Source organism: Myodes glareolus, chromosome 17 (assembly GCF_982192425.1).
Source record: "Myodes glareolus chromosome 17, mMyoGla1.1, whole genome shotgun sequence".
Taxonomy (NCBI): Eukaryota; Metazoa; Chordata; class Mammalia; order Rodentia; family Cricetidae; genus Myodes; species Myodes glareolus.
The window spans coordinates 6571957-6598915 of record NC_142042.1 but is presented as its reverse complement, the minus strand read 5'-3'; the positions used below and the strand labels follow the sequence as shown (position 1 = coordinate 6598915).

The following is a 26959-nucleotide window of genomic DNA, read 5'->3' as shown; positions in this document are numbered from 1 at the left end:
GTGCCACACACCTTTAATCCCAGCACTTGGGAGGTAGAGGCAGGCAGATGTCTGAGTTTGAGGCCAGCCTGGTCTTCTACAAAGCGAGTTCCAGGACAACCAGGGCTACACAGAGATAACCTGTAGCAAAACCAAAACCAAAACCAAAACAAACAAAACAAACAAACAAAAAAACCCACTTTTTAAAATCTCCACCAAATCAGGTAACCTAAGAATAGAAATGAAGTTAAGAATTAATTAGATTGAGGATTAAAAATCAAACATTAGGGGGGCAGGAGGGACAATTAAGAGCTCTTGTCTCTTGTGCAGCTCACAACTGCCCATAACTCCAGTTCCGTGGGCATAGGATGCTCTCTTCTGGCTTCGGTGGTCACCTGCACACAGGTGGTACACATACGAACATGTCAAATAAATCGTCTCTCTTCAGAGCAGCAGTCACACCTGTCTAAACAACTGATGAGTGGCTGGCCTGTCCTGACAGCACTCTGGAACCCCCCCCCCCCGCGCGCACACACACACACACACACACACACACACACACACACACACACACGTAACCCCACAGCACTCTGGAAGCCCCCCCCCCCGCGCGCACACACACACACATACACAGGTAACCCCACAGACAGCCTTAGCTACTGAGCAAGGTGATGGGTAACCTGGAGCTTGAAGGAATGTACTAAAACGCTGAAACAATCTCAAAGCAAGAATTTCTGGAGATGAGATTTTGCTGGGGGCACATCTCTTTTTTTATTGGTTTTTAAAAATACATATTATTTATCTAAGTATATGTCTGCATGGCTTTTTATTGTTTTTATTAATATATATTTTTCTGCTCCCCTCCCTTCCTCTTCTATCCCCTTCTACCCTTTCTCATGATCCCCATTCTCCTAGTTTACTCAGAAGATCTTGTCTTTCTACTTCCCATGTAGATCCATGTATGTCTTTCTTAGGGTCCTCATTGTTGTCTAGGTTCTCTGGGATTGTGAACTGTAAGCTGGGTTTTCTTTGCTTTATGTCTAAAAGCCACTAATGAGTGAGTACATATGATATTTGTCTTTCTGGGTCTGGGTTACCTCACTCAATATATGTTTTCTAGGTCCATCCATTTGACCGCAAATTTCAAGATGTCATTTTTTTTTTCCTTCTGCTCCATTGTGTAAATGTACCACATTTTCCTTATCCATTCTTCGGTCAAGGAGCATTTAAGTTGTTTCCAGGTTCTGGCTATGACAAACAAAGCTGCTATGAACATGGTTGAACACATGTCCTTGTGGGGCAATTGAGCATCCTTTGGGTATATACCCATGTAGCTGAATGCATAAAAGGGGATGAAGACACAAATTGAATAATCCCAAGGCAACTCCTAAAGAATCCAGTTATTATTCTTTCTTGTAAGGGGGAAACTCACAGAACAGGAACAAGAAGTCCAGCTTCAAGGTGTATAATGTGGGAACAAGAGAATGAGAGGTGGGCAGATTGACAGTTTTCTCTGGGTACCCAAAAGGTCACACCCTAACCTGGTCCAGCCTCTTAAAGGTCATTGGCTGAAGGAGGTTCCCCACCATACCCAAAAGTGGTATTGCTGGGTCTTGAGGTAGGTTGTTTCCTAATTTTCTGAGAAATCGCCACACTGACATCCAAAGGGGTTGTACCAGCTTGCATTCCCACTAACAATGCAGAAGTGTTCCCTTTTCCCCACAACCTCTCCAGCATAAGTTGTCATCAGTGTTTTTGATCTTGGTCATTCTTACAGGTGTACGAAGTTGTTTTGACTTGCATTTCTCTGATGGCTAAGGATGCTGAGCATTTCCTTAAGTGTCTTTCAACCATTTTAGATTCCTCTGTTGAGAGTTCTCTGTTTAGGTCTGCACCCCATTTTTTAAAATCGGATTATTTGTTCTTTTGATGTCCACTTTCTTGAGTTTTTTGTATATTTTGGAGATCAGACCTCTGTCTGATGTGGTATTGGTGAAGATCTTTACCCATTCTATAGACTGTAGACTGTGGTTTTGTCTTCCTAGCGTTCTCTCTCTCTCTGCCCAGAAGTCCCACCCGAGTGCTAGGACTAAAGGCATGCGCCACCACCACCTGGCTATGTTCAGCCTTTATTACACCAATCACAGCAGTACATCTTCATATAGTGTACAAACATCCCACGGCAGATGTACATATATGTGTGCGTGTTGAGTTTGTGTGTACCACATGTGTATAGAAACCCAAGGAGGCCAGAAAAGGTCACCAAATCTCTTAGAATTGGAATTACAGATGCTCGGAAGCTAATTCAGGTCCTCTGTGTGTATGCATGTATGCGTATGTGCACGTGTGTGTGTGTGTATGTACACTGTGTGTGTGTGTGTGTGTGTGTGTGTGTGTGTGTATACTCTTGGTGTCAAAGGCTGTCAATTTTCATGGCCGGAGCTAAAGGGGGTTTATAAGCTGTTCAACATGGAAAACATACGCTGTGTACATACACAATATTAATAAATAAAAATGTAAAATTCTTTTTCTCTGTCTCCTGACGTCTACTGTTATGCAAGCAGCCAGATCACACTCCCACCACTACCACAGCTTTCCTGTGCCATAGACCAGACGCTTGAATTCACAAGTCAAATAATTCTTCCACCCAGACTCTCAGAAATCAAGATGGAGAGGCAGGAGGACCAAGAGGTCAAGGCCAGTCTAGGCTATGTAACAAGGGTCTGTCTTGAAAACAAAATACCAGGCTGGAGAGATGGTTCAGCAGTTGCAAACCCGGGCTGCCCTTCTAGAGGGGTTGGGTTCAGTTTCTAGCACTCACAGGACGACTGACAACCATCTGTAACTCCAGTCTGGAGGAATCTGACACCTTCTCCTGGACTCCTGGGGCACCACATAGGCAGATGATGCACAGACATATATGTAGACAAAATGACCATATAAATAAATCAATTAAAAAATCATCACCAAAACAAAACAAAACAACCCCCTCCCCAAATCCTTGTATGTAGTGAATATGCACAGTACGGTACTTTGTCCTCTGGGCAGGTCATCAGAGAATCTGTGGTTAGCAGCAAAACACCTTCGCCAGATGGGATTCATTAGCATTTGCCCAGAGAGGGAGGGGCGGTCATCCAGGCTCATGTAGCCCCTCCCATCTCTGAGGATATACACGTGGTTAACAATTACTAGAGGCATAGGAGATACTCATGGTTGGGGCAGCTGCCCTTTAAGCGGTCCATGCTTGAATAGCCCCAATTAAATTCATTGGCTCACCTGGTTGAATGTGGATGGAAACATTTATTTGGTCTGCTGGTTGTTCTATCTGGGTGACTAGGAATGGACTCCCTGGGAAAAGTCATCCAGTGAAAATTGAAAATATTAATTCAGATATCGATGAAAGCAAAGAATCAATATTCGCAATCAGATGAAATTAGAGTACAGCGGCATGAAGCGTCTCCTCCGTGTCAGGCCCCACAAAGAATGTGGTTTCAAGGTTAATGTCCTACACCTCCACCAGAAGAATAAGCGAAGCCCCCGTGTTAGTAACCTGCTTCTGATGGGGCCGGTACACCTTGCACAACACTTGGATGCGTCCTCCCACGTAGAGACCAAACCGTTGGAGATAATCAGATAAACACTTATCACTCTGTAATCCAGGCTGACCTGGAACTCACAATCCTGCTCCCCGCCCCCCAAGTGCTGGGTCTGTAGGGGGTGCACCACCATGCCTAGCTGACAAACTTTTTCAGCTTAGCAGTTTTTATTCACATTTGTTAAATCAATTGTAACAGACTCACAATTAGAAGGGGTTTTTTTTTGTTTATTTTTTTTCTCCAGTCCTCTCAGCACCGAGAAGATTCCAAGGTTTCAATAAATATTTTATTTGATCTTGCCTTTGACCTAGTGGAAAATGGTAGAGATTAATTTCTTCTTTGTCTATGTGGAAAAGAGAAACGCAATTGCTCCCAGAGAATGTAGGTCTTGAAGAAGCTAGAAGACAAATAAGGGTCAGGACTGGAGTTGAATTGAGGTAGGAAATATATATATATATATATATATATATATATAATATATATATAATTGAGGTAGGAAATATATATATATGTACGTATATATATGTATATACGTACATATATATATATATTTAAAACCTCACACGGTAGCACAGGCTAGCCTGGAAGTCATGGTAATCCTCCTGCCCCAGCCTATCAAGTGCAGAATTTATAGGAGCTCAGATTGCAACCCTGAGACCTTTCAGTGGTTTTCCGTGCTGCAGACTGCAACGCACCGCGACGAGACCTTGGCAAGTTGTCTTGTGACTGCAGCGGGTGGGAGACTACGAATGAAACCGGGAAATAGTCAAGGTAGCAGACAGGTCAGCTGCGGTTCCCTTGCAAGGCCCCAGGCAAGCGCAGACCTGACGGGGAAGTCAAGCAAGACGCGAGGCTCCGCCCCGGGGTGTGCCCTCCGCCAGGCCCCGCCCCCAGACGCCCGCTGCGGCCGCGGAGACACCGGAAGGAGCGGCGGCTGCCGAGGGAAGCGTCGGGCTGCGGCCGGGATCCCGCGGGCTGCGCTGCGAGCCGTTTTGCGGCCCTGCAGAGCCGAGCGCGCCGGGCTGCGAGGAGGAGCGCTCGGGCGGCGGGCGGCGGCGGAGGTGAGCGCGGCGGGAGGGCGGGCGAGCGGGCGCGCCTGGGCTGTGGCTCGCACCCGCGCGCGGCCCGGCCGGGCGGCTCCTTGGACAGCGACCGGGGTTGGGGGACACGACCTGTGCGCGCCGCCCCGTTATTCATTGCTTCGGAGGGGAAAACCGAGGTGTCATCGTCCCGGTGCCGTGTCTTCGGCCGACGCTACGTTTGGGTCGAGTCCAGTCCTAGCGTCTGTCGGTCCGCAGCTTTTGTTCGGGTCTCATTTCCACCGTGTGCGTTCCCTAAGTGCTTAAATGTTTCTCAAATACAGAATGCTGTTCGTTGGGAAATTCATAATGTTGGCCTGTTAGGCAACGAGTCTGATTGTCTTAGGGATTTTGCACTCCACCTAAAGATTGTTAGTTAGGGTTTACATTCTCTTGGAATCAGTATTAGGCCTGCAAAATGGAGACAGGGGCTGACATCCTGGCTGGAGCAGATTCTAAATTGAGGATACATTTTACCAAAGGTCTCGAGACTTAGTGATTAATATAGAATTCTAAGTATTCTTTCTTTCTTTTTTCTTTTCTTTTTCCTTTCTTATTTTCGAGACAGGTCTGTCTGGCCTCCAACCTCCAAGTTGCTGGGATTCTAAGTGTATTGCCACCAAATCAAATATTCTTTTCGTCTGATGTGTTTTTTTTGTTTTTGTTTTTGTTTTTGTTTTGTTTTTTGTTGTTGTTTTTTTTTTTTTGCTTTAAGAAAACCCTGTTACCAAAAATAATGAGAGCCAGGCTAGATAGCTCAGACCTGGAGATACCAGCATTTGGGAGGCAAAGGAAGAAAAGGGTGTCCAGATTAGTCTTGGCTACAGTAGCCCCTATTTCAAATGCAAGCAGATGAAAGAATGGGACCGTTTCTCCTCCTTCCGTCTGCCTTTGAGAGGGCATAGTTGTACATGGGAGAGGTCAGAGCGAGTCAGACGATGGCAACAGGCAGTCTGGTGATTTTAAGAGCCTGAATGGCAGTAGTGAATTCATACTGTTAATATTCAGAGGGAAACACAAAAATCTTACCGTTGGATAATGTTACTTCTCTTTAGTGACTTACACTGTGCTGGCAGTCTTGCTATTTCATTTGCTTTGGCAAGATAAGAAAAAAAAAACACTTCAAAAAAAAAAGTCCTACAATAATACATTTGACCTGCCATACACACCACGGATATTGGACTTATGATGACAGGTCATTTTTGATCTAATTAATAACCAACTTCCAGTTACTTTCTTTTTCAGTTCTGTAGCCCGTGCATAAGCAAATCTTTTTACATAATTGCAGTCAAGCTGACCTGCTGTTTTTTCAGGAACCTTTCCCTACAGAATCTTACTGCTCTCACCCTGGTCTGAAGAATGCCAATAGCCTTTCCCCAAGTCAGAGGGCGCTTTGAGATTGTGTAAGGAGCCGCATTTCCTTCTGAAGTCACATTGCCAAATCAGCCGGTGATAAAAATTGAGATAAAGAGTAAGATTAGAAAGACTGAGCAGTAGTGGCACATTCTAATCCCAACCCCTGGGAGGCAGAGGCTGGTGAGTCTGCCCTGGTCTCCAGAGGGAGTTCCAGGACGGCCAGGGCTGTTACATAGAAAAACCCTGCCCCGAAAATAAATAAACAAATAAATGTATGTATGTATGTATATGTGGATGGATGTATGGATGGGTGTCTGACTAAGAGATGTGGCTTACCACGTGAGAGAGATGACCCAGGCTGGTCTTGAACTTGTGCAGTAGCAAGTGACCTTGATCCCCTGGTTCTTTTACTCCGGCCAAGTGCTTGAACTACAGTACTTAATTGCCCTGCCACGGCAAGACTGTGTGCTTCAAGAAAATAATGTAAAATGCTGGGATATTCTTAAGAGAGGAAATGTGAATTGTTTTAAAAATAAGGAAATAAGGAGATAATTAATGTGCCTTACCCTGATGCTCTGATTGCCTGAGACCTGCATGTTTTCCCTCTCCCAGCCGTCCCAGTGATCAGGACTGGAGACATGCACTGCCACATGCAGTAACACCTAGCTGCAGGTCTAGTCCATTACTGTAGTTTCTAAAACTTCTAAAAATCTACGTGGGATTTCGGGAGTATTTTGATAAAATTCTGTATGAAGGTACATGCATGGGGTTGGAGAGATGACTCAGTGGTTAAGAGTGCTTGCCCAAGTCCTGAGTTCAATTCCTAGCCAGGTAGCTTGAACTCTGTCTTCTGGCTTCCGGGGATAACAGCAAACACACAAACACATAAAATAATACAAGTAAAATCATACATATAGGGCACATAAATTATGAGCAGTCTGTATTTGTAACGAAGACTCGTACTTAAGAAACAGTGCTGTATCAAATCCTGCGTTTGTGTGACTTCCTAAGATGACAAGATAAGATTAAGGTAGGTAAATAATTGGAGTCTAGTGGGGGCAAGGCTCCCTGAGTAAAAGGGATGGGCCTGGGGGGGGGGGCTGTAGCTCAGTGGGAGGTCTCTTGGCTCTGGACTCTTCCCTGGAACCTGCTAGGAAATGAAAAGGGAGCTTCAGGTTTTCTAAAATTTTAGTTGAGTGTGGTCTTTGCTGGGATTAAACCCAGGGCCTTGCACGTCCTTGTTTCGCCTGGCTGCTTATTTGTTTGTTATTTTGAAACTAATCTCTCTAAAGAAAGAACTTAGGCTGATCTTGCATTTACTTTATAGCCTTGAACTTTTTTAAAAAAATATTTATTTATTATGTATGCAATATTCTGTCTGTGTGTCTGCCTGCAGGCCAGAAGAGGGCATCAGATCTCATTTCAGATGGTTGTGAGCCACCATGTGGTTGCTGGGAATTGAACTCAGGACCTTTGGAAGAGCAGGCAATGCTCTTAACCACTGATCCATCTCTCCAGCCCCTAGCCTTGAACTTTTTACTTTTCTTTTCCTTCCTTCCTTCCTTCCTTCCTTCCTTCCTTCCTTCCTTCCTTCCTTTCTTCTCTTCTCTTCTCTTCTCTTCTCTTCTCTTCTCTTCTCTTCTCTTCTCTTCTTTTCTTTTCTCTTCTTTTCTTGTTATTTGGATGGAGTCTCATGTAGCCCAGGCAGAAACTTGCTGTGTAGCTCAGGCTAGCCTTGAACTTGAAAATCCTGCACCCATTCAAGGGTGTATACATTTCCCCCCCCCAAGACTATTTAGCCCTGGCTATCCTAGAACTCACTGTGTAAACCAGGGGCTGGGGTGCATGCTTTTAATCCTAGCACTTGGGAGGCAAATGCATCCTGGTCTATAGAGTTGCAGGACAGTCAGGGCTGTAACAGAGAAATCCTGTCTCAATAAACCAAAACAAAAGCAAAAAATCAAAAATTACTGGGTAGACCAGGCTGACCTCGAGTTTAGAGATCTGCCTGTCTCTGCCTCCCGAGTTAAAGGCTTGAGTCACTTGCCTTCCATCTTAATGAGTGTACTTACAGTGCACTGAACTTTTCTCCATCCTTGCTTCATCATAAATAACAAGAAAGATCTCTTGGATGTTTACTTGAGGGAGACATTCCATATTGCTCCCCAGCCCTGTACAGAGTGAGTTCTTAGGGCAGTCACAGAGACTGAAAGATTAACTTGGGTAGCTTCAGGTTAAACTAGATCTTGACAGCATGGGCTTCTTGGCTTCTTTAAATGAAGATGAATTGATTGTACACCATGGTGGGGTTCCGTGTGATATTTCAGTGTGTGCATCCTGGGATCTGCATCGTTTTGGAGGCTTTCACATTGTCTGTTGAACTCAGAACTTTGGTAACAATATGGGTGTGAGTGCTGCTTCAGAAGATGTCAGATGTGAGTAGAACAGCCTCTAAGGACGGCCCCCAAGGGCTTACTGCTGCAGACTCTGGAGAATTGTCCCCAGTGTAGCTGGAGTGTGGCGGTTTCCTAATTACCTCTGTCCTTGATGACTGTGACTGCTCCAGAAGGTTCCCTTGTTAGGGCCGGGCAGGCTGCTGGAGTGACAGTGGAGCTTAGGAGAGAGCTGAGCGCTGGGGCGGGACCCTGGAGTGTGCCCGGAAGTCATCTGTGCAGCTGCTATGAGGCCTGAGGTAGGTTCAAAGGGCACTGTGGCAGTGTGTTCCTGCTAAGACAGTCCTGGTGTGACTTACAAGGAATTGAGTTGAGTTGAGAAGCGGTGGGGAAAAAAAAAAAACAAAAAACAAAAACAAAACAGAAGGAAAACCACAGAATTTGGCACTAGAAAGCAAGGAGGGAATTTAAGAGTAATGATGGTGGAAAGCCACTGGCACGGGCCTTCAAATTAGTTCTTTCAGAAGAATAAAGGAATGAATGTCAGGTGGGGCAGGAGTGATTGATAAAGATGAATGGTCGGTCAGAGAGCTGCCAATCGCACCGAGTGCTGGTGTCTGACCGGACGTCATTGCAGGCCTGCATTAACTATTAGTCTGTTTCCAGGGCTTGTAGCAACCCTGACCTGACCTACTGTGAGGAGGTGCAGATATGGAGCTGAATGCGACATAAACGAGACTCTTGCTGACAGTTTTCAACTGATTATGAAATCCCAAAGAGGGAAATTTTATCGGTTTGGTGGCAGCATTACTCAGATGACTTAGAATTTTTCTTTACTCTTTTGTTTTGAGATCAGGTTGCCTGGGTAGGCCAGAGTGGCCTTGAACTAACAACGTTTTCCAGTTCAGGGCAGGGATGAAGGTGTGTGCTGACACTCCTGTCAGGGTTTATTCCTTTGTGCTCACTGACTCATCATCCAGTGAGAGCAAACAGGTCAACCGTTTTCTTTATGCTGGCTGCATTTGTTTGCCTGTCTGAGTAAGAAGTTTGTGTGGTGCTGGGGAAGGAACCTGGGATCTCACGTCTGCCGGAAAGACACAGGACCGCCGAGCTGCACTCTCCAGATGAATTGTGTGGCTCTGGCTGGCCTGGAACTCACTATGTAGACCAGACCATTCTCAAACTTGTGGGCATTCTCTGCCTCCCTAGTGGTGGAATTACAGGCAGGGGCTACTGTGTGGTGCCAATGACTGTTCTTGGTCTTTTTTTGAGTTAAGACTTAAGGCTCAGATTACTTGAGGGTTTTATTAGGCCTTTGTCAAATTTGTTAACCCCTCTCTTCACAACTAATTCAACTAGATAAACTAAAATTGACCATGTCTTATCACTTATTGGTAGGGTTTTTTTTTATTATTTCTTTTTATTTTTAAGATTATCATATAATTATGCCCTTTTGCCCTCCCCTTTCCTCCTGCCAAGCTATCCCGTATACTCCCACCTCAAGCTCCTTTAAACCAGGGCCAGGTTTTTTATTCATTGTTTTTACACTTAGGAATACATGTATATTCCTAAATATAATCTGCTGAGTTGACATGTTACTTGTATGTACGTTTTCCTGGCTACCACTTGGTAGTGGATGACCAGCTGGCATGCTCTGCCCTGGGGAAGACTCTCTCTCTCAGCAGTACAGTATGTGTACCATGTTTGTACCTGGGGCTTGAGGAGTCCTGAAGAGGGTTCAGATCTCTGCATCAGGGGTTACAGATAGTTTTGAGGTACCAGGTACCATGTAGGTTTTGGAAACTGAATGTAGGCCCTCTGCAAGACCAATAAATACCTTAATGTCTATGCTATCTCTCTAGCCCCAGATTTTAATTTTTTGTTGTGACCCTGTTGTCCAAGTTGTCTTTCAGGTCTGGACTCAAGTAATCATTCTGCCTTGGTCTCTTGTGTGGTTGCTGCTACAGGTGTGTGTCAAAATGAGTAAAACTGACCCATGAGCTAAAAGTGTGAATTAACAAGTTATCTTGAAGGGACTGAAAAGGCTGGGCATGGTGGTACATGCCTTTAACCCCAGCTCTTGGTGGGAAGGTGCTGATCGATCTCTGAGTTCAAGGCCAGCCTTGTCTACAGCGTGAGTTCCAGACCAGCCAAGGCTATATGGAAAGATCCTGTTTCAGAAAAACCGAAACCAAAATAAAACCAAAGCGAAACAGAATCTTCAATGACAAAAGGAATTTGTCTTTGAAAGCACAAAATAACAGATGTTTTTCACTTAAGACATCGTCATCATGAGGAAAACCCTCTGTCTCCTGCTGGAGATGCTGCTCCACGAATACTGTCTGACATGCTTTTATCTCTGAAAAATGCTACCCACACACGAAACACATAATGGATAGTGTAGTATTATCCAATTGGGTGTAAATAGGAAGGAACAGGCTAGCCACATTGTTTGGCTCAGTGGAGAGTGTTGCCCAACATAAGGATCATAACTTACCAGATCTGATCATAGATTATATCAGCAAATGAAGCAAGAAATATGGCAAGCTGCTAGTCCCTTGAGAGGTATTGGATAAAGTTCAGCAAGACCAGTTTTCAAAGACACTTAAGGCCCTGGCGGAGGCTAGGTGGACTGGGCACTTCCAGAGGATCTAGGTGCCGTTCCCAGCGGTTCAGTCAAGTGCAGCTCCAGCACTAGGGGAACGGACACCTGGTCTGGTCTCCATACACCAGCGCTTGCACACACTGGTATACAGTCACACAAACACATTCAAACCAAAATAACCCTAAGAAAGAACAGGAAATGACAGCAAAGAAATGTCAAAAAGTTCAGGAACTTGAGTGAAAGATGAGAGGAAAATGTGTTGTCAACTGAGCATCTCGAAGATAAGTGCTAGAATTTATGAAGAACCCCAAGCAGTCATCCAGTAAACTAACTGGAAAACGAACAGACAATTCTCAAAAGCAGAACTACAGATGGCCAGTAAATATTTGAAGGAGATGCTCAACATGAACATGCTGCATTACCAGAGAAATGCCAGTTAAAGCTGCATTCAGACTGCTGACAGGCAGAGTGCCTGTCCTCAAGAAGACAGGGGCACGTGCTGGGAAGAATGGGGAGGGGTGCTGCTGGGGGGTACTCTGTGGCCTCTGTGGAAATCAGGATGGAGGTTCCTCAGCCTGTAAGATAGAATGTCCAGCTGCACACTGCTGACTCTGTACCTGAAGGGATCTAAGCCAGCACATCACATAGGGGCTTGTGCTTCCATGGCTAAGGCTCTAGTCATCATAGTCAAGTATGGAACCAACCTTGATGCCCACCAACAAATGAGTGGGTAAAGAAAGTGTGGCATATATACACAATGTAGTTTTATTCACCCATAAAAAAAGGATAAGTTATGTCATTTGTAGAAAAATGAATGGACTGGAAGTCACCATGTTAAATGGAATAAGGTAGACTCAGAATCCAGATGCCACATTTTCTGTCCTATATAGAACCCAGGTTTTATATCATAGAAAACTTGAAATGGGTCTCAATTACAGCCACATTTGCATGCTTCATCTTCTGGGAGATGCTTTATTTTGTACTCCACTAGGAAGACAGAAGAGGTCACCAGCATCTTAAATTGTGCAGGTTGAATGATTGGATGAAGGCTGAGCTAGCCCTGTCCTCTGCCCGCGTGTGCCACACTTTGATTGTGTGTAGAGAAAATTGTGTTGTGGTCCAGAAGGAGGTCTTACTTTTTAGTGGAGTAGACATTGTTACAGTCCCTTTGGAAAAGAATCTTGTTGCAAAATCTGTTTTTAAAAATGAGCCCTTTGCTAGATAGTGGTGGCACACACCTTTAATCCCAGCACTTGTGAGGCAGAGGCAGGTGGATCTTAGTGAGTTCAGGGTCAGCCTGGTCTACAGAGCTAGTTCCAGGACAGCCAGGCTGTTACACAGAGAAACCCTGTCTTGAAAAACAAAAACAAACAAAGCAAAAGCACCAGCCCTTGCAGGCTGGGTTCCAGCTCACTGATAGAGCACCTGACCAGCATGTTCAAGGCTCTGGGCTTCAGCCCTGTAAAGCCAAACCAACCAAAAATAAAAAACCTCAGGCTCCTTATAAAGTTCTGTTTCTAAGGGTTCTTTAATGCTTGTGTGTGTTCAAGTGGAGACCAGAGTCCAATGTTGAATGTCTTCTGCTTTGTTACTTTTTTTAAGATACAACTAGCTGGGGTAGCACACAGGACTTAGAGGCATGAGCGGCTCTGAACTGGATGGAGCCCAGCCTGTCTTATGTAGTGTGTTCCAGGCTGATCGGGGCTACACTAGTCTCAAAATCAATGAAACCTGGTCTCAAAAATCAAAGAAAACGCCTGGTAGTGGTGGCCCCAGCACTCGGGAGGCCGAGACAGTTGGATCTCTGTACGTTCAAAGCCAGCCTGCTTTACAGAGCAAGTTCCAGGACAGTTAGGGCTGTTACACAGAGAAACCCTGTCTTGAAAACCAAAACCAACCAACCAGCCAAACAAAATATTTGATTTATTTTTGTTTTATGGTTATGAGTGTTTGCTTGCCTGTATTTTATGTGTATCATGTGTATTTCTGGTACATGGAGCAGCCAGAAGAGGGCATAGGATCCCTTGGAAAGTGGAGGTGTGTATGGACAGTTGTGAGAAGCCATGTGGATGCTGGGAAGTGAAATTGTGTCCTCTGGAAGAGCAGCCAGCGTCCTTTAATGCGGAGTCATCTCTCCAGTACCCCTTCCCCCATTGTTTTTCTTTTTTTCTTTTTTTTTTTTTTTTTTAAAAAAAAAGACTTCCCTTTAAGCTTTTAAAAGGCAGTACCGAAATAGCTTTAGTTAGTAGGGATGGGTTTTTTCTTTGCTGAGGCACTGCGTCTGGATGCTCTCCTCCACTGTGTGAGCAGTCTTTGCTGAGGCACTGCGTCTGGATGCTCTCCTCCACTGTGTGAGCAGTCTTTGCTGAGGCACTGCGTCTGGATGCTCCCCTCCACTGTGTTAGCAGTCTTTGCTGAGGCACTGCGTCTGGATGCTCCCCTCCACTGTGTTAGCAGTCTTAAAGCTGTGGCCGTGGCAGCACAAGCAGCCTTGTTTGACCCTGAGAAGGAACGTTGTAATCCAGCTGTGCACTCATTAGTGCTGGATGAGTCTACGATGGCAGCCCCTGCGGTTTTCCAGAGCTTGGTTACTGTCTGCTCTTTTCTCTGGGATACTGTACCCTGTGAGCTCCAGTCACCCTGGGCCTCCTAAGTTTCCTGTTGTCCCTTCCTCTGAGACTGCCTGGCCTGTTAGCCGTTCACCCTCACTGCTCTGAAGTCTGGACGTCTCTCCAGGCTCACGAGGCATAATCGTACAGTTCTGTCTCTTTTTCATTTTTTTTGGGGGGGGGGGGGAATCACTGTTCTATACCGTATGTTGTTCCATTCCAAAACCATTATTTTATATATTTGTTTGTTTACTTTTGTAGTTAAGGTAAAAGAGCAGTTGAATCCAGTTCTCCCCTCTTGACTGGCAGTGCATGTACTTAGGTATAAAAAGGAGAGGAGAGAAATAGGTAGAAAAGGTTGCTAAACATTATCTTAAAAACAGGAATAAGAACGTTAGCAAGTGTTTAAATTGAACTTCATGCCCTGAAGTCCACAGTGTAGTTTACTTAATAATTTTTCAAATTCTAAAAATTATTACATTATTTTTATCTCTGTGTGTGATCATGTGAGTGTGTTTTTAGGTACATGTGTGCCACGGTGTGTGTGTGTGTGTGTGTGTAAGTCGAGGACAGCGTTCAGCGTTTTAAGTCAGTCTTCCCCTTCCTTCTCAATCACCAGCCCCAGGTGTGGCTGCATGTGCTTTGCAGGGTGAGCGTGTATGTTTTTTATTTCATCTTTTGCTTCAATCATTGTTAGCTTGTTAACATTTTGTGATTAATTTTTGGGTCACTTTTCCTGTAGGTATTGCTTGATTTGGAAAACCTTGAAAAACAGGGAAAAAAAATTGTAAGAAAATGACGACTTTTCGAAATCATTGTCCACATTTGGATTCAGTTGGTGAAATAACAAAAGAGGATTTGATACAAAAATCTCATGTAAGTTATATTGTAATCATCCTTAAAAAAACCATACTCACTTTCCTCTTTAATACAAATTTAAGTAGATTAATAGAACACTGGTGTCAAATTTAAACTTACGTGTTGCTACAGTGAACTGTGTCTGTTTTCTCCGACATAGCAAATATCTCCTGTGTTTACTCTCCTAGGGGGCTTGTCAGGACTGTAAAGTCAGAGGACCCAATCTGTGGGCATGCCTGGAGGTATGTATATGCTTATATAGGTTTTTTCCTGAAAAGTTTGCTTTTGTAAATTTATACATATTAATAACAATTTTTGATACATTAAAGAATTTTATGTGAGTATACTTTTAAAATAATAACAAAAAATTAAGGTTCAAACTTTGGATGGATTTTAATTCAGGTATGTTTGTAGAGTTTAGTAACCCACTCAGATATTTTTATCTTTACTTTTTGTTCAAGTTGGAATAACTTTCAGTTTTGAAAAACTTAGTCTGGTCTTTGTGGTTGATACCTTATAGTTACGTTATCTAACTTTGGGAAGTAATTATAGAATTAAAACATAAAATCAGAACTTAAGTGGGACTCTTGTCATGCTGTTTGTAAACTCAGTGCGTCTGTGATAACATGCGTGCCTTTTATTTACAGAACCGGTGTTCCTACGTGGGCTGCGGCGAGTCTCAGGTCGACCACAGCACCCTGCACTCGCAGGTATCTACTTGGGGCTGGGCCGCACGGCGGTGTTGGGACTGGGAATTGGATCCCGGGCTGCACCTAAGCCGAGCAGGCACTGGGTCAGCACTGAGCTGAATCCTGACTGTGCGAGAGCGTTTTCGGAAGAGCTTGCAGGAATGGAGAATCCATGTAACATTAATCAGGCTGTGCCTGGCGCCCGCGAGGCTTCTGTGCAGCCCAGCCCAGCCTGGCCTAGAATCTGGAATCCTCCCTGTGACTCCAGTATGTCACACCACAGATGTGACACCACACCAGCCTAGAGTTCTTGCTTTTTAGAAAGTATATTCGCTAAAACTTTGCTTGTTCTCAGTGAAAGGCCGGAGGGTGGGGTTTTGAGAAAATCAGTATTAATACATGACTATAGTTGGGTATTGATAAAAGAAGTAAGTTTACATGGATGTGTGTAGAGATTGCAGGTGTAGTATCAGACATGGAGGTTGAAGTTAGTGTAGATGTGTAGGTTTCTGTTCGTTTTAAAATTAATTTTTATTAGTGTGTGTGTTAGAGGCGTGTGAATGCCACCTCATGCGTGGGGGTCGGACGCTTTTTGGGAGTTGGTTCTGCCCTTCCTCTGTAGGTTGTAGGTTTGATCTCAGGTTATCAAGCTTGTACCAAGTGCCTTTTCCTGCTGAGCTGTCTTGCTTCCCAGTGCAGGTTTAACTGCCTGACTCCCTTCCTAGCGATCCAGCTCTTGCCCTTTCCCCTGCTCTACACACCATTCTGATTGAGTGCCAGTGATATCGCTCCCATTGTGTGGCACTTCCCTTGTGACTCTGACGTGAATCTCGGGTCTGTTAGGTAGATCTTTACTCTAAACTAAGTTTCTCTAATGAATGCTGTCTTTAGATGCCCACTGATAATCTGCAGCAGCTAGTCTCAACCATGTTTCCTCGTGAGACTGAATGTTTGCAGCCCTAAGGCAACATTCTACAGCTTCTTCCCTGTGCGTCAGAAGTGGTACTTTCTATGGTCATCCCTTAGAAAATTGAGAAATTAGCCAATCATATCTTGTATATTCTGTGCACTAAGCCCTCACACAAAGCGCCCTCTGAGAAAGGCTATTGGCCAATCTGAGAGCTTATTTTTACTGTTGCTTGAGTTGTATTGTGCTTCCATTTAAATAATGTGTGTTCCTTTGTAGTTCTGTTCTCCTAGATTAAACAAACTAGCACTCCCAACTCCCTAAAAAAATTTCATGTAGCCCAGGCAGGGCTCAGATCTGCTGTGCAGTGGAGATGATCTTGAGCACGTGATCCCTTGGCTGCTAGGATTACGGCTGTACCGCCCATACTGTTTCCTTCTGCTCTCCTTCACTGCTGTGTTTACCTCCGTCCTGTGAGTGAGGGAGACAGGTGCTAGAATAACTTGGAGAGCAGGTTAGGTGCTGTTACTATGTAAGCGTCTGCAGTTACTCTGATATGCTTAGGTGTTGTTGCTATGTAAGCGTCTACAGTTACCCTGATGTGCTTAGGTGTTGTTACTATGTAAACGTCTACAGTTACCCTGATGTGCTTAGGTGTTGTTACTGTGTAAGCGTCTACAGTTACCCTGATGTGCTTAGGTGTTGTTACTATGTAAGCGTCTGCAGTTACCCCGATATGCTTATGTGTGTGCTCTAGATTAGCTGTCTGAGTAGTCTGTTGCTCGCCAGAGGCTGGGGTTCATTTTGGGTTGCTTTGCAGAAGCATTCTCAAGCATATTTTCCCTCCTGTGAGCTGTGTAGGAGACCAAGCATTATCTTACTGTGAACCTCACCACTCTTCGAGTATGGTGTTACGCTTGCAGCAAAGAAGTATTTTTGGATAGAAAATTGGGAAGTCCTCCTTCGTTGCCACATGTAAGACAACCTCAGCAAACACAAGACAACACTGTCCAGGTAATCTGAGCTTAGATAATATATGTTCAGAAAATCATTTCAAAATTTGTCGTGCAGTTGGAATTTACGAAACAGGCCTGGGTACCTTACTTGTACTTTTAAAGCCAAACGAAGCACTCATGCCTTGCTTCACTCTTTTTTAGCACAGAATGAATGGGAGGTCAGGGTGGGATTTGAGGTGGAAAACACCTATCAATTGTAAAAGCTCTTTAAGGAAAGGTTGGAAGGGATATTCCATATCAGGTGCGAGATTTTCATTAATAACCTATAAAGAGTGCTTGTGTTCAAGTTCCTTTAAAAAAATTTTAAAATTAACTACAGAGTAGTAGGCTTCCATCCAGCTTTTTAAAAAATATTCTCTCTTTCTGCAAATCTGAATGTAGGAAGGCGGCAAGGGCCTCTCTGCAGCTGAGTGAACACAACTTCTCTCCTGTTCTCTCCCCTTGGCCAACTGCTACTCACTGTTATCAGTGAGAACGAGTAGAGATGCCAGAACTTAGTTAGCAACAGTGTTAGTTTCTCCCCTGGACCAGGAGACTCAACAGACAGGTTTGTGTAGATGGAGGACTCTGGTTTGCAGAGGTCTGTGCCATGTTTGTGGTTCCATGTGCATGTCTGGCAAGCACAGCGATGCCCAGAGAAACAGTGGGTCTGTGGATGGGCTCTCTGCCATGTCCTTCGTTTCTGTAGAAGTTACAGAGATCAGAAAAGACAAGGCATGCCGTTGATTTACATACAATTAGTTCTTGAGCTTAAATTCAGAAATGCCATTTATAAAATGTTTTTGGGGGACTAAAAAAGCGTCTCTGGTTAAGAGCACACACTGCTCTCACAGAGGACCTCAATTTGGTTCCTAGCACCTCTACTGGGTAACTTAAAACTGCCTGTAACTCCAGCTCCTGGGGGTCTGGCCTCCCCTGCACCTGTTCTCACATATACACATTCTCACATAGATCTGCAAATATATAATTAAAAATAAAAAAGCATGGTTTTGGCTGGGTGGTGGTGGCACACGTCTTTAATCCCAGCACTCAGGAGGCAGAGGCAGGCAGATCTCTGTGAGTTTGAGGCCAGCCTGGTCTACAAGAGCTAGTTCCAGGACAGACTCCTAAGCTACAGAGAAACCTTGTCTTGAAAAAACAAACAAAAAAAGCATGGTTTTGTAGATATTTGCTTTCTGTAAAATATAAATGCAAATTTTATAATAATTGCTAATGCCATAAACTCTTAGGGTTCTATCTTTATCATTGTTATGTTATTTTTTTTTAATTCTTAAAATTATTTGGATGTGTGTCCATGTGAAGGTGTGTGCACAAGTAAAAGCAGATGCCATAGGGCTCTAGGAGAGGCATGAGACCCCCCAGAGCAAGAGTCTAGACAGTTTAGAACCCAGTGTAGGTGCTGCGGATCAAATTAGAGTCCTCTTGCTCTTAGCACGAAGCCATCTTTCCAGCCCTGCTGTTATGGTCGCTTTTTGAGCAGAGTCTCATGTAGCCCAGGATGGCTTCTAACTTACTACCAGCCAGGACTGTCTGCACTCCTTACCCTTTTGTCTCTGCTTCATGAGTGCTGGGGTAGCAAGCATGTGCCACCATGCTGACCAGTTTGTTTTAATATCTTTTAACAGTTTTGCAGTGTAGATGTTATATAAGTTAAAATTAAAGTGTGTTTTGATATTGTAAGAATTTATTCAAATGTGTTATGTCTTTTTGTTATTAAGGATTTTAAAATACCCAGCAATACAACACTGAAAACCCCTCTGGTTGCTGTCTTTGAAGATCTGGATATAGAACTAGAAGAAGAGGATGAGCTGAAGGCGAGAGGTAAGGCTCCTCTGTCGGCTCCTCTGCGGCATGGCCGCTCATGAGCTCTGAGAAGTGTGACCTTGCAGCCTTGTCAGTGTCACTGTGTCACAGCTGAGGCCACCTTTTGCTACTCTTGCCTTTTGTGAGCCTTTTGCTCCCAACCTATTTTTGAGTTTTCACCTGCCAGTGATTGCTGGGCTGATGTGAAGGTATTGCCTTAGCAGGCTGCCTAAGGAAAGCCGGACTGTGGAACCTGTAATCTGAACTCTCAGGAGGCTGAGGTCAGCCCTGAGCCACTAATTTTACTTCCACCCACCAGAAAAGAAAAGAAAAGAAAAGAATAAACTTTTCAAGGGGGCAGCATTCATTTGGAGACAGAATCAGGAGATTCCAGTGGACCTCTTGCCCTATTCATTCAGATTTCAGCTCCTAGATTGTCAGACAGTCTATTAGTATTTTCCATATTTTTTCAGGCTCAGAATCTTTAATATGAACCTTGATTTTCCTGCTAGTTCCTGGAACACAGGACTGTGTGCATATCAAATAAGCACTTTTCCCTGAGCTACATCATTTGTCCTTGAATTTTACTTTTTTATGGTTGTCGTTCTTTTGCTTTTTTTTTTTTTTTTGAGACAAGTTCTTTCTATTATGCAGCTCTGGCTGTCCTGGAACTTGTTACGTAGACTGGGGTGACCTTGAACTCACAGAGATCTACTTGCCTCTGCCTCCTTAGTGCTGGGATTAAAGGTGTGCACCACCATGGTTGGCTTGTAATTCTAGTTTTGAAGTATTTGCTGTTGCTCCAGTGTGTGATAGTACTTGATCTCAGGGGCTCAAAATGTTGAGTACATGTTTTGCCTCTGAGTTAGCATCTACACTGACGTTTTTTTCTTTTAATGATGAGATAAACTGATAAAAACAGAGCACACATAGCAGAGAAAAGGTCCAGCCTTGGAAGGGAGCTGCTATGAGGGCTGGCATCATCAGGTCAGCTTCCACGTGGGCTTTGGTAGGATGAAAATTGTAATCTTAACTCAAAGGGTTTTTTTTGTTTTTTGTTTTTTTTTTTAAAAAATGTATTGTTAAGCCAGGCATAGTTGCACACATGTTTAATCCCAGCACTTGGAAGAGGCAGGCAGATCTCTGTGAGTTCGAGGCCAGCCTGGTCTACAAGAGCTAGCCAGGATAGGCTCCAAAGCTACAGAGAAACCCTGTCTCGAAAAACCAAAAAATTTTGTTTAGTGAAAGATTTTTAGAAGCCTGACCTCTGAGTTATTCAGACTGTTGTCTTGTATTTCCATGTTTTGTTAGTGTTCTTTTCTTGTTGTCGTCCCCTCTGTGTGTGCGTGTGCATGTGTGTGTCTGTGTGTGTGCACAAGGCATTGAATTCAGGACTGTGTACACAGTAGGCTCATGCTCTACCAGTGAGCAGATTTTAACCCATTTCTGTAGCTTAACTTTTGAAGTCATTCTCAATAAAAGCCTAGATATTTATGTCATTTATGTCTTCTTGAATGGTGACTTATAGTTGTTCTTCCTTCATAGGCCTTACAGGTCTAAAAAACATCGGAAATACTTGTTATATGAATGCGGCTCTCCAGGCTCTTTCTAACTGGTGAGTAGTGAGACCAATACAGATTTCTGAGCTTGTTGCTACAGTAGGTGACAAACTCCCAGAGCAGAGAGGCAAGAACCTGGGTGAGGACACCTGCAGTCCCACTGGGTTTGCTGTGCATGCAACTAAGTTTGTCATGTTGTTTTTCTTTTGAGAGTATCTTTTAGCCCAGGTTGGCCTGGAACACTATAGCTGAGGATAACCTCGAATTCCTGATCCTTTTCAAGTACTGGCATTACAGGCATCTTTAAACATACCCAGTTTATGCCTGCAGTTTTCTAAGGAGATGATCCTGGTTTAGATTTCCAGGACTATGTCCTTGAGCAAAGTATTTGTGTTGCTTTTTGCAGAGCTTGGCTTTAAACTTAGGGTCTTAAGCCTACTGCTCTACTGGATGATGTCTATGGCAAGTGTATTTTTGTACAGAAAACGAGGAGCCTACACTTATCAAATACTGAGATCATTTTTAGGTTAGAAATCTTATGAAAGTGTTTTAGATATTTCTGTGTGGAATCCTGTGAATAGAACAGTTATTTTTTTTCTCCTTGCTGTGGCATAGACTGAGTGATTGTTATTGATGGCTTGAGTCGGGGGGAATTCAGAACCAGTGACTGGCATTGTCAAAGCCTAGCCTGAGTTTGTAAGCAGCAGCCTTGGGAAAGAGCTTAGCACCGAGAACCTGGAAGAAAATCTGTGTGGCAGACATAGTAATTGAGAAGTGATTACATAGTTCCATGTGCAGTCTACATTAAAATTGAAGTCTTTTGTGTGGTAGGAGACCACCAAAGTCCTTCTACTGCAGGGTAGTAATCTATTTTATAGCACTGGTTGCCATGCAGATAGTGGATTGCAGGCAATTATAGAAAAAAGTTTAATTTGGGAAAACAAGACTTGCAGTAGTCTAGGTAAGAATAATGGTGTCTTGCACAGTCTTGGAGTACATGCATTGGAGAAAGACAGTTTTTAGGAGAAGAGATGGTTGCTAGGATATGATTAGAGTAAATGGGAAAAGGAGGAGATATGAATTAATAATAGAATCATATGATGAAGGAACTGTTTTATGCTTAATTTTGTGTTTTATGTGTGCAAGTGTTTTACCTACACTGTATGTCGATACACCATGTTCATGCCTGGTTCCCACAGAGTCCAGAGAAGGGCATTGGACCCCCAGGAACTAGAGGTGGTTATGAGGTTCCAAGTTGGGGCTAGGAATTAGAACTGGGTCCTCTGGAGAAGCAGCAGGCCTCTTAACTGCTGACTCTGGGTTTTCTCTTCCTGTCTCATTCTCTTTCATATGCACAATGCTGATGGTAACAAGAATGTAGGAGATTGTAACAACAATAACAACTATTATTATTATTATTATTATTCAGGTTCACTTGAAAATAAAATTTTGAGCATGTTAATTTAAAATGTCACGACAACTGTCAGTTTGGGCATATAAATTCAGTTGAGATAAGATGATTGGAGGCTGATGTTATACGAATTTGGTCATCACTGGTTTATTGGTGGGGATTCAAAATGATCCAAGAGAAGAGTGTATTTAAAAGAGAAGGAAAATCAAAGAATCAGAGTCATGGAGAACCATGGTGCCTGAGAAGAGTACTAAGAGTACTAAGAGAAAAACAAGTTGCATGAGAGGGATAGTAGAAGAATACATTGGTTGAGATTTGTTTAGGAATGAGGGCAGCTGACTTGGTGCATGTTTGCACTTAGTGTAAGCAGGAGGAGACTGAGGCAGAGTGGTCATGAGTTTGCAGCCAACTTCAGCTACATAGGAATCCCTCCTCCCCTCCCACCATTTCTTTCTCTTTTCCCATCTCTTCTTGCTCCTCAGCATCTCAGTCCTTCTCTGCTTGTTGCCATGCATTCTTCCTCTCTTGTTTTCTCCAGATAGGACCTCTCTGTGTAGCTCAGGTTAGGTTTGGACTCATGGTGTTCCTCCCACTCCTGTCTCGTAAGTGCTGGAACTACAGGTTTGTGCAGCAGCACCCAATTCAAGACTCTTCCTAAAATCGGAAACAAAAACAAAAAAGAGATTGGTTGTTGTGATTCAAGCATTTTTATCCCAGCATTTAGAAAGCAGAGGTCTTCTTAGTGAGTTCCAGGTCAGCTAGAGTGACCTAGAAAGATCTTGACTTCAAAAGAACAATACTCAGTTTTATATGGAAAAACAAAAAGCCCAGGATAACTGAAACAGTTCTGCACAAGAAAAGAACTTCTGGAGGTATCACCATCCCTGATTTCAAGCTCTATTACAGAATTATAGTAATAAAAAAACACATGATATTGGCATAAAGACATATACGTTGATCATGGAGTTAAATCAAAGACCCAGATGTAAATCCGTATACCTATGGACGCCTGAAATATACAATGGGTAAAAGACAGCATCTTCAACAAATGGTGCTGGTCTAACTGGATGTCTGCATGTAACAGAATGCAAATAGATAATTACCATCCTGCACAAAACTCAAGTCCAAGTGGATCAAAGACCTCAATATAAAACCAGATACAGTGAACCTGACAGAAGAGAAAGTGAGGGACAGCCTTGAACACATTGGCACAGGAGACAGCTTCCTGAACAGAACAGCAATCTTATAGGCACTAAGGTTAACAATTAGTAAATCAAACCTCTTGAAACTGAAAAGCTTCTGTAAGGCAAAGGAAACCATCAAAAAGACAAAATGGCAGCCTACAGAATGGGAAAAGATTTTTACCAACCCCACATTAGAGGGCTGATTTCAAAATATATAATGGACTTAGGAAACTAAATAATCAAAAACCTCAAATAATCCAATTAAAAATGGGTTACAGATTTAAACAGAATTCTCAGCAGAGGAATCTCAAATGGCTAAGAAACACTTAAAAAAATGTTCAATATCCTTAGATATCAGGGAAATACAAATCAAAATGATTCTGAAATTCCATCTTAATGCTTGTCAGAATGACTAAGATAAAAAAAATGACAACTCATGCCAGAGAGGATGTGGAGCAAAGGGAACACTCCTGGTGGGAGTGCAAACCTGTGCAGCCACTCTGGAAGTCAATATAGCAGTTTCTCAAAATTGGGAATCAATTTACCTCAAGACCCAGCTATACTAGTCTTGGGCATATAGCCAAAAGATGCGTCATCCAAGCACAAGGACACTTGCTCAACCATATTCATTGTGGCGTTAGTTATAATAGCCAGAACCTGGAAACAACCTAGATATTCCTCAACAGAGGAATGGGTAAAGAAAATGTGGCAATTGCTCAGCTGTTGGAAAACATAACATGAAATTTGCAGGCAAATGGATAGAACTAGAAGAAATCATCCGGACTGAGGTAACCCAGTCCATAGCACATGAGAAAGACAAACATGGTGTATGCTTACTCGTCAGTGGATATTGGCTGTAGAGTAAAGGATAACCTTGCTACAATCCACAGACCCAGAGAGGCTGAGTGACACGGGGGAGGGGAAGTTCTCCCTGGGAAGGGGAGATAGAGTTCATGGGTGGATGGGGCAGTAGGGGTGGGAACAGAAGGGATCATGTGGGGGAGAAGGAGGATGGAGTAGGAGCACTGGCATTGGGCATTTCGGGGATGAGGTGGAAACCCACTGCAGTGGAAACTCCCAGGAATCCATGATGGCAACCCCAGTGGAGACTCCTAACCAGCCCTCTTCTGCAACCAGGCAAGGCTTTTAGTAGAGCAATTGGGACACTAACCGAGCCACAAAACCTTTGACCTGCAATTTGTCCTGCTTGGAAAATGTGCTGGGGTAAAGGTGGCACAGAACTTGTGGGAGTGGCCACCCAGTGACTGGTGCAACTTCAGACCCACTAGAGGGAGCCCACCCCTGACAGTGCCTGGAGGGCCAGGACCTAGCGGCTGGACAGCATAGAGACCTAGGATAGAACCAAACATAGCAAATATTCCTAATAATGGTCTGCTATACTTGTAGGCCAGAGCCTAGCATAATCATCATCAGAGAGACTTCGTCCAGCAAGTGATAGGAGCAAACATTAGGTAGAACTCAGGGAATCCTGCAGAAGAAGGGGAGGGAGGATGGTAGGAGTCAGAGGGGTCAAAGATACCACAAGAACACTGTCCACATAAACTAACCTGGACTCATAGGGTCTCATAGAGACTGAAGTGACAGTCAGGGAGTCTGCATGGGTCTGACCTAGGTCTTCCATATATATGTTATAGTGGTGTAGCTTGGTTGTGGGACTCCCAGTGCTGGGAGTGGGGCTGTTTCTGACTCCTTGCCTGCTTTTGGGCCCCTTTTCCTCCTACTGGGTTGCCTCATCCAGCCTTAGTATGAGGGTTTGTGCCTAATCTTATTGTAACCTGTTGTGCCATTGTTCTGGTTACTGTTTCTATTGCTGTGACAAAGCACCATGACCAAAAAGCAACTTGAAGGGGAAAGGGTTTATTTGGCTTATACTTCAGCATTGCTGTTTATCACCGAAGGAAGTCGGGACAGAAACTCAAAGAGGGCAGGGTCCTGGAGGCAGGAGCTGGTGCAGAGGTCATGGAGGGTGCTGGTTACTGACTTGCTCAGCTGCTTTCTTATAGAACCCTGGAACACCAGCCCAGGGATGGCTCTACTCACAATGACCTGAGCCCTCCCACATTAATCACTAATTGAGAAAATGCCTTACAGCTGGAGCTCATGAGGATTTCCTCAGCTGAGGCTCCTTCCTCTCTGATGACTCCAGCTTGTGTCAGGTTGACACACAACCAGCCCGTAAAACTGACCCGTGTCAAGTTGACACACAACCAGCCCGTAAAACTGACCCGTGTCAAGTTGACACACAACCAGCCCGTAAAACTGACCCGTGTCAGGTTGACACACAACCAGCCCGTAAAACTGACCCGTGTCAGGTTGACACACAACCAGCCCGTAAAACTGACCCGTGTCAGGTTGACACACAACCAGCCCGTAAAACTGACCCGTGTCAGGTTGACACACAACCAGCCCGTAAAACTGACCCGTGTCAGGTTGACACACAACCAGCCCGTAAAACTGACCCGTGTCAGGTTGACACACAAACACACCACTTATTAAGCTACAACCCGTCCTTTCTTATTCACCAAGAGCTCACATTGAAATTTCAGACCCTTTAAAATAGCCAATTTCTTTTAAAATTCAAAGTCTCTCAACTGTAATCTCTCTTAAATAAAGAATAAAAGAAATACTCTCTTTAAGAGGGAAGAATCAGGCAGAGCACAGTCACAATCTGAGCCAACTAAACCAAACTCCAGCAGTATAAATCACTCAATGTTCCGCTATCTGGGATTCACTCAACATCTCCTGGGCTCCTCCGAAGGACTTGGGTCACTTCTCTGGCTCTGCCCTCTGCAGCATACAGAGCTTCTAGGCTCCAGTTGGCTTTCCTCGACTGCTGCTGTTCTTGTGGTTAACCCATAGTACCGGCATCTCCAAAATGCTGGGGTTTTCTGCTGCAACTGGGCTGTACTTCCACCAGCAGCCTCTCATAGGCTCTCTTCATGGTGGCAAACGTCATCTTTGCATGACCCCTTCAGTCCTGGCCCTTCAACGGTGCAGAGCTGCACCTTCACCAGTGGCCTCTCCTGGCCTCTCACAGTGCTAAACCCCAGCTGCCCTCCATAACCTCTTCATGCTTTCAAAACCAGTACCACCTGGGTGACTTCTACACTTTACCAAGTCTGCCTGCCAGCACGGGTACAACCTTGGCCACCCAGAAACACTTCCCAGAAGATCGCACCTGAGTGGTCCTTCTGTCCGTTCGTCCTTCCTTCCTTTCTGTTTTTTTGTTTGTTTGTTTGTTTTTTTGAGACAGGGTTTCTTTGTACCTTTGGTGTCCTGGAACTCACTTGGTAGACCAGGCTGGCCTCGAACTCATGGAGATCCACCTGTCTCTGCCTCCTGAGTGCTGGGATTAAAGGCGTTTGCCAGCACCTCCTGGCTATAATTATAGTCCAGAAATTACCTTATTCACCACTTATTTCTTAGCTCTAGCTCAGCAGCATCAAATATCCAAGCAAAGCAAAAATTTCCTCTAGTAGTCAAACCCTTCCTTCCCCAGCTGTGTTTTGTCACAGCAGTAGAGACCCTGACTGAGACAGCTGAGTTTGGTTGATACCCCTGAGGCCTGCTTTAAAGGGAACTGCAGGAGCAGGGCATCTGAGGAGAGGGAATGGGAGGAAGATGTAGGGAAACTGTGGTCCAGATGTAATATATGAGAGAAAAATACATTTTTAAAAAGGAAAAAAAATAAGTAAATAAATAAATGAAAGACATGGTGAGGGGAGTCCCATGTTACAGATGTCACAGAGACAGAACTGACAGGTGCTCCCTGAGTGGGCAGCATAGAGGACTCTGACTTGGCCTTCTACATGTGCGTGGTTCAACTTATGAATGAGGCAGAGGGAGAAGGCCTGACAGGTAGAGGCTGGCGTGTGCCGTCGGTTCACTGGGCAA

At 44.1% G+C, this 26959-nt stretch overlaps 1 protein-coding gene across 3 annotated transcripts in view; it reads left to right on the top strand.

The window, feature by feature from the left end:
* Positions 1 to 4487: 4487 nt before the first annotated feature.
* Usp33 (ubiquitin specific peptidase 33) overlaps positions 4488 to 26959 on the top strand; it is a 46292-nt gene continuing 23820 nt past the window's right edge. For 2 of the 3 annotated variants that reach the window (XM_085677527.2, XM_085677525.2), the window contains exons 1-7: positions 4488 to 4636; positions 14360 to 14493; positions 14664 to 14717; positions 15123 to 15185; positions 16933 to 17085; positions 18806 to 18908; positions 20436 to 20505. In XM_085677527.2, coding sequence (XP_085533653.1) covers positions 14413 to 14493; positions 14664 to 14717; positions 15123 to 15185; positions 16933 to 17085; positions 18806 to 18908; positions 20436 to 20505 — 524 coding nt within the window. In that variant the 5' untranslated portion in view covers positions 4488 to 4636; positions 14360 to 14412. Of the gene's footprint in view, positions 4637 to 10305; positions 10371 to 14359; positions 14494 to 14663; positions 14718 to 15122; positions 15186 to 16932; positions 17086 to 18805; positions 18909 to 20435; positions 20506 to 26959 lie in introns of all 3 variants that reach the window. The other variant, XM_085677526.2, reaches the window with a different exon arrangement.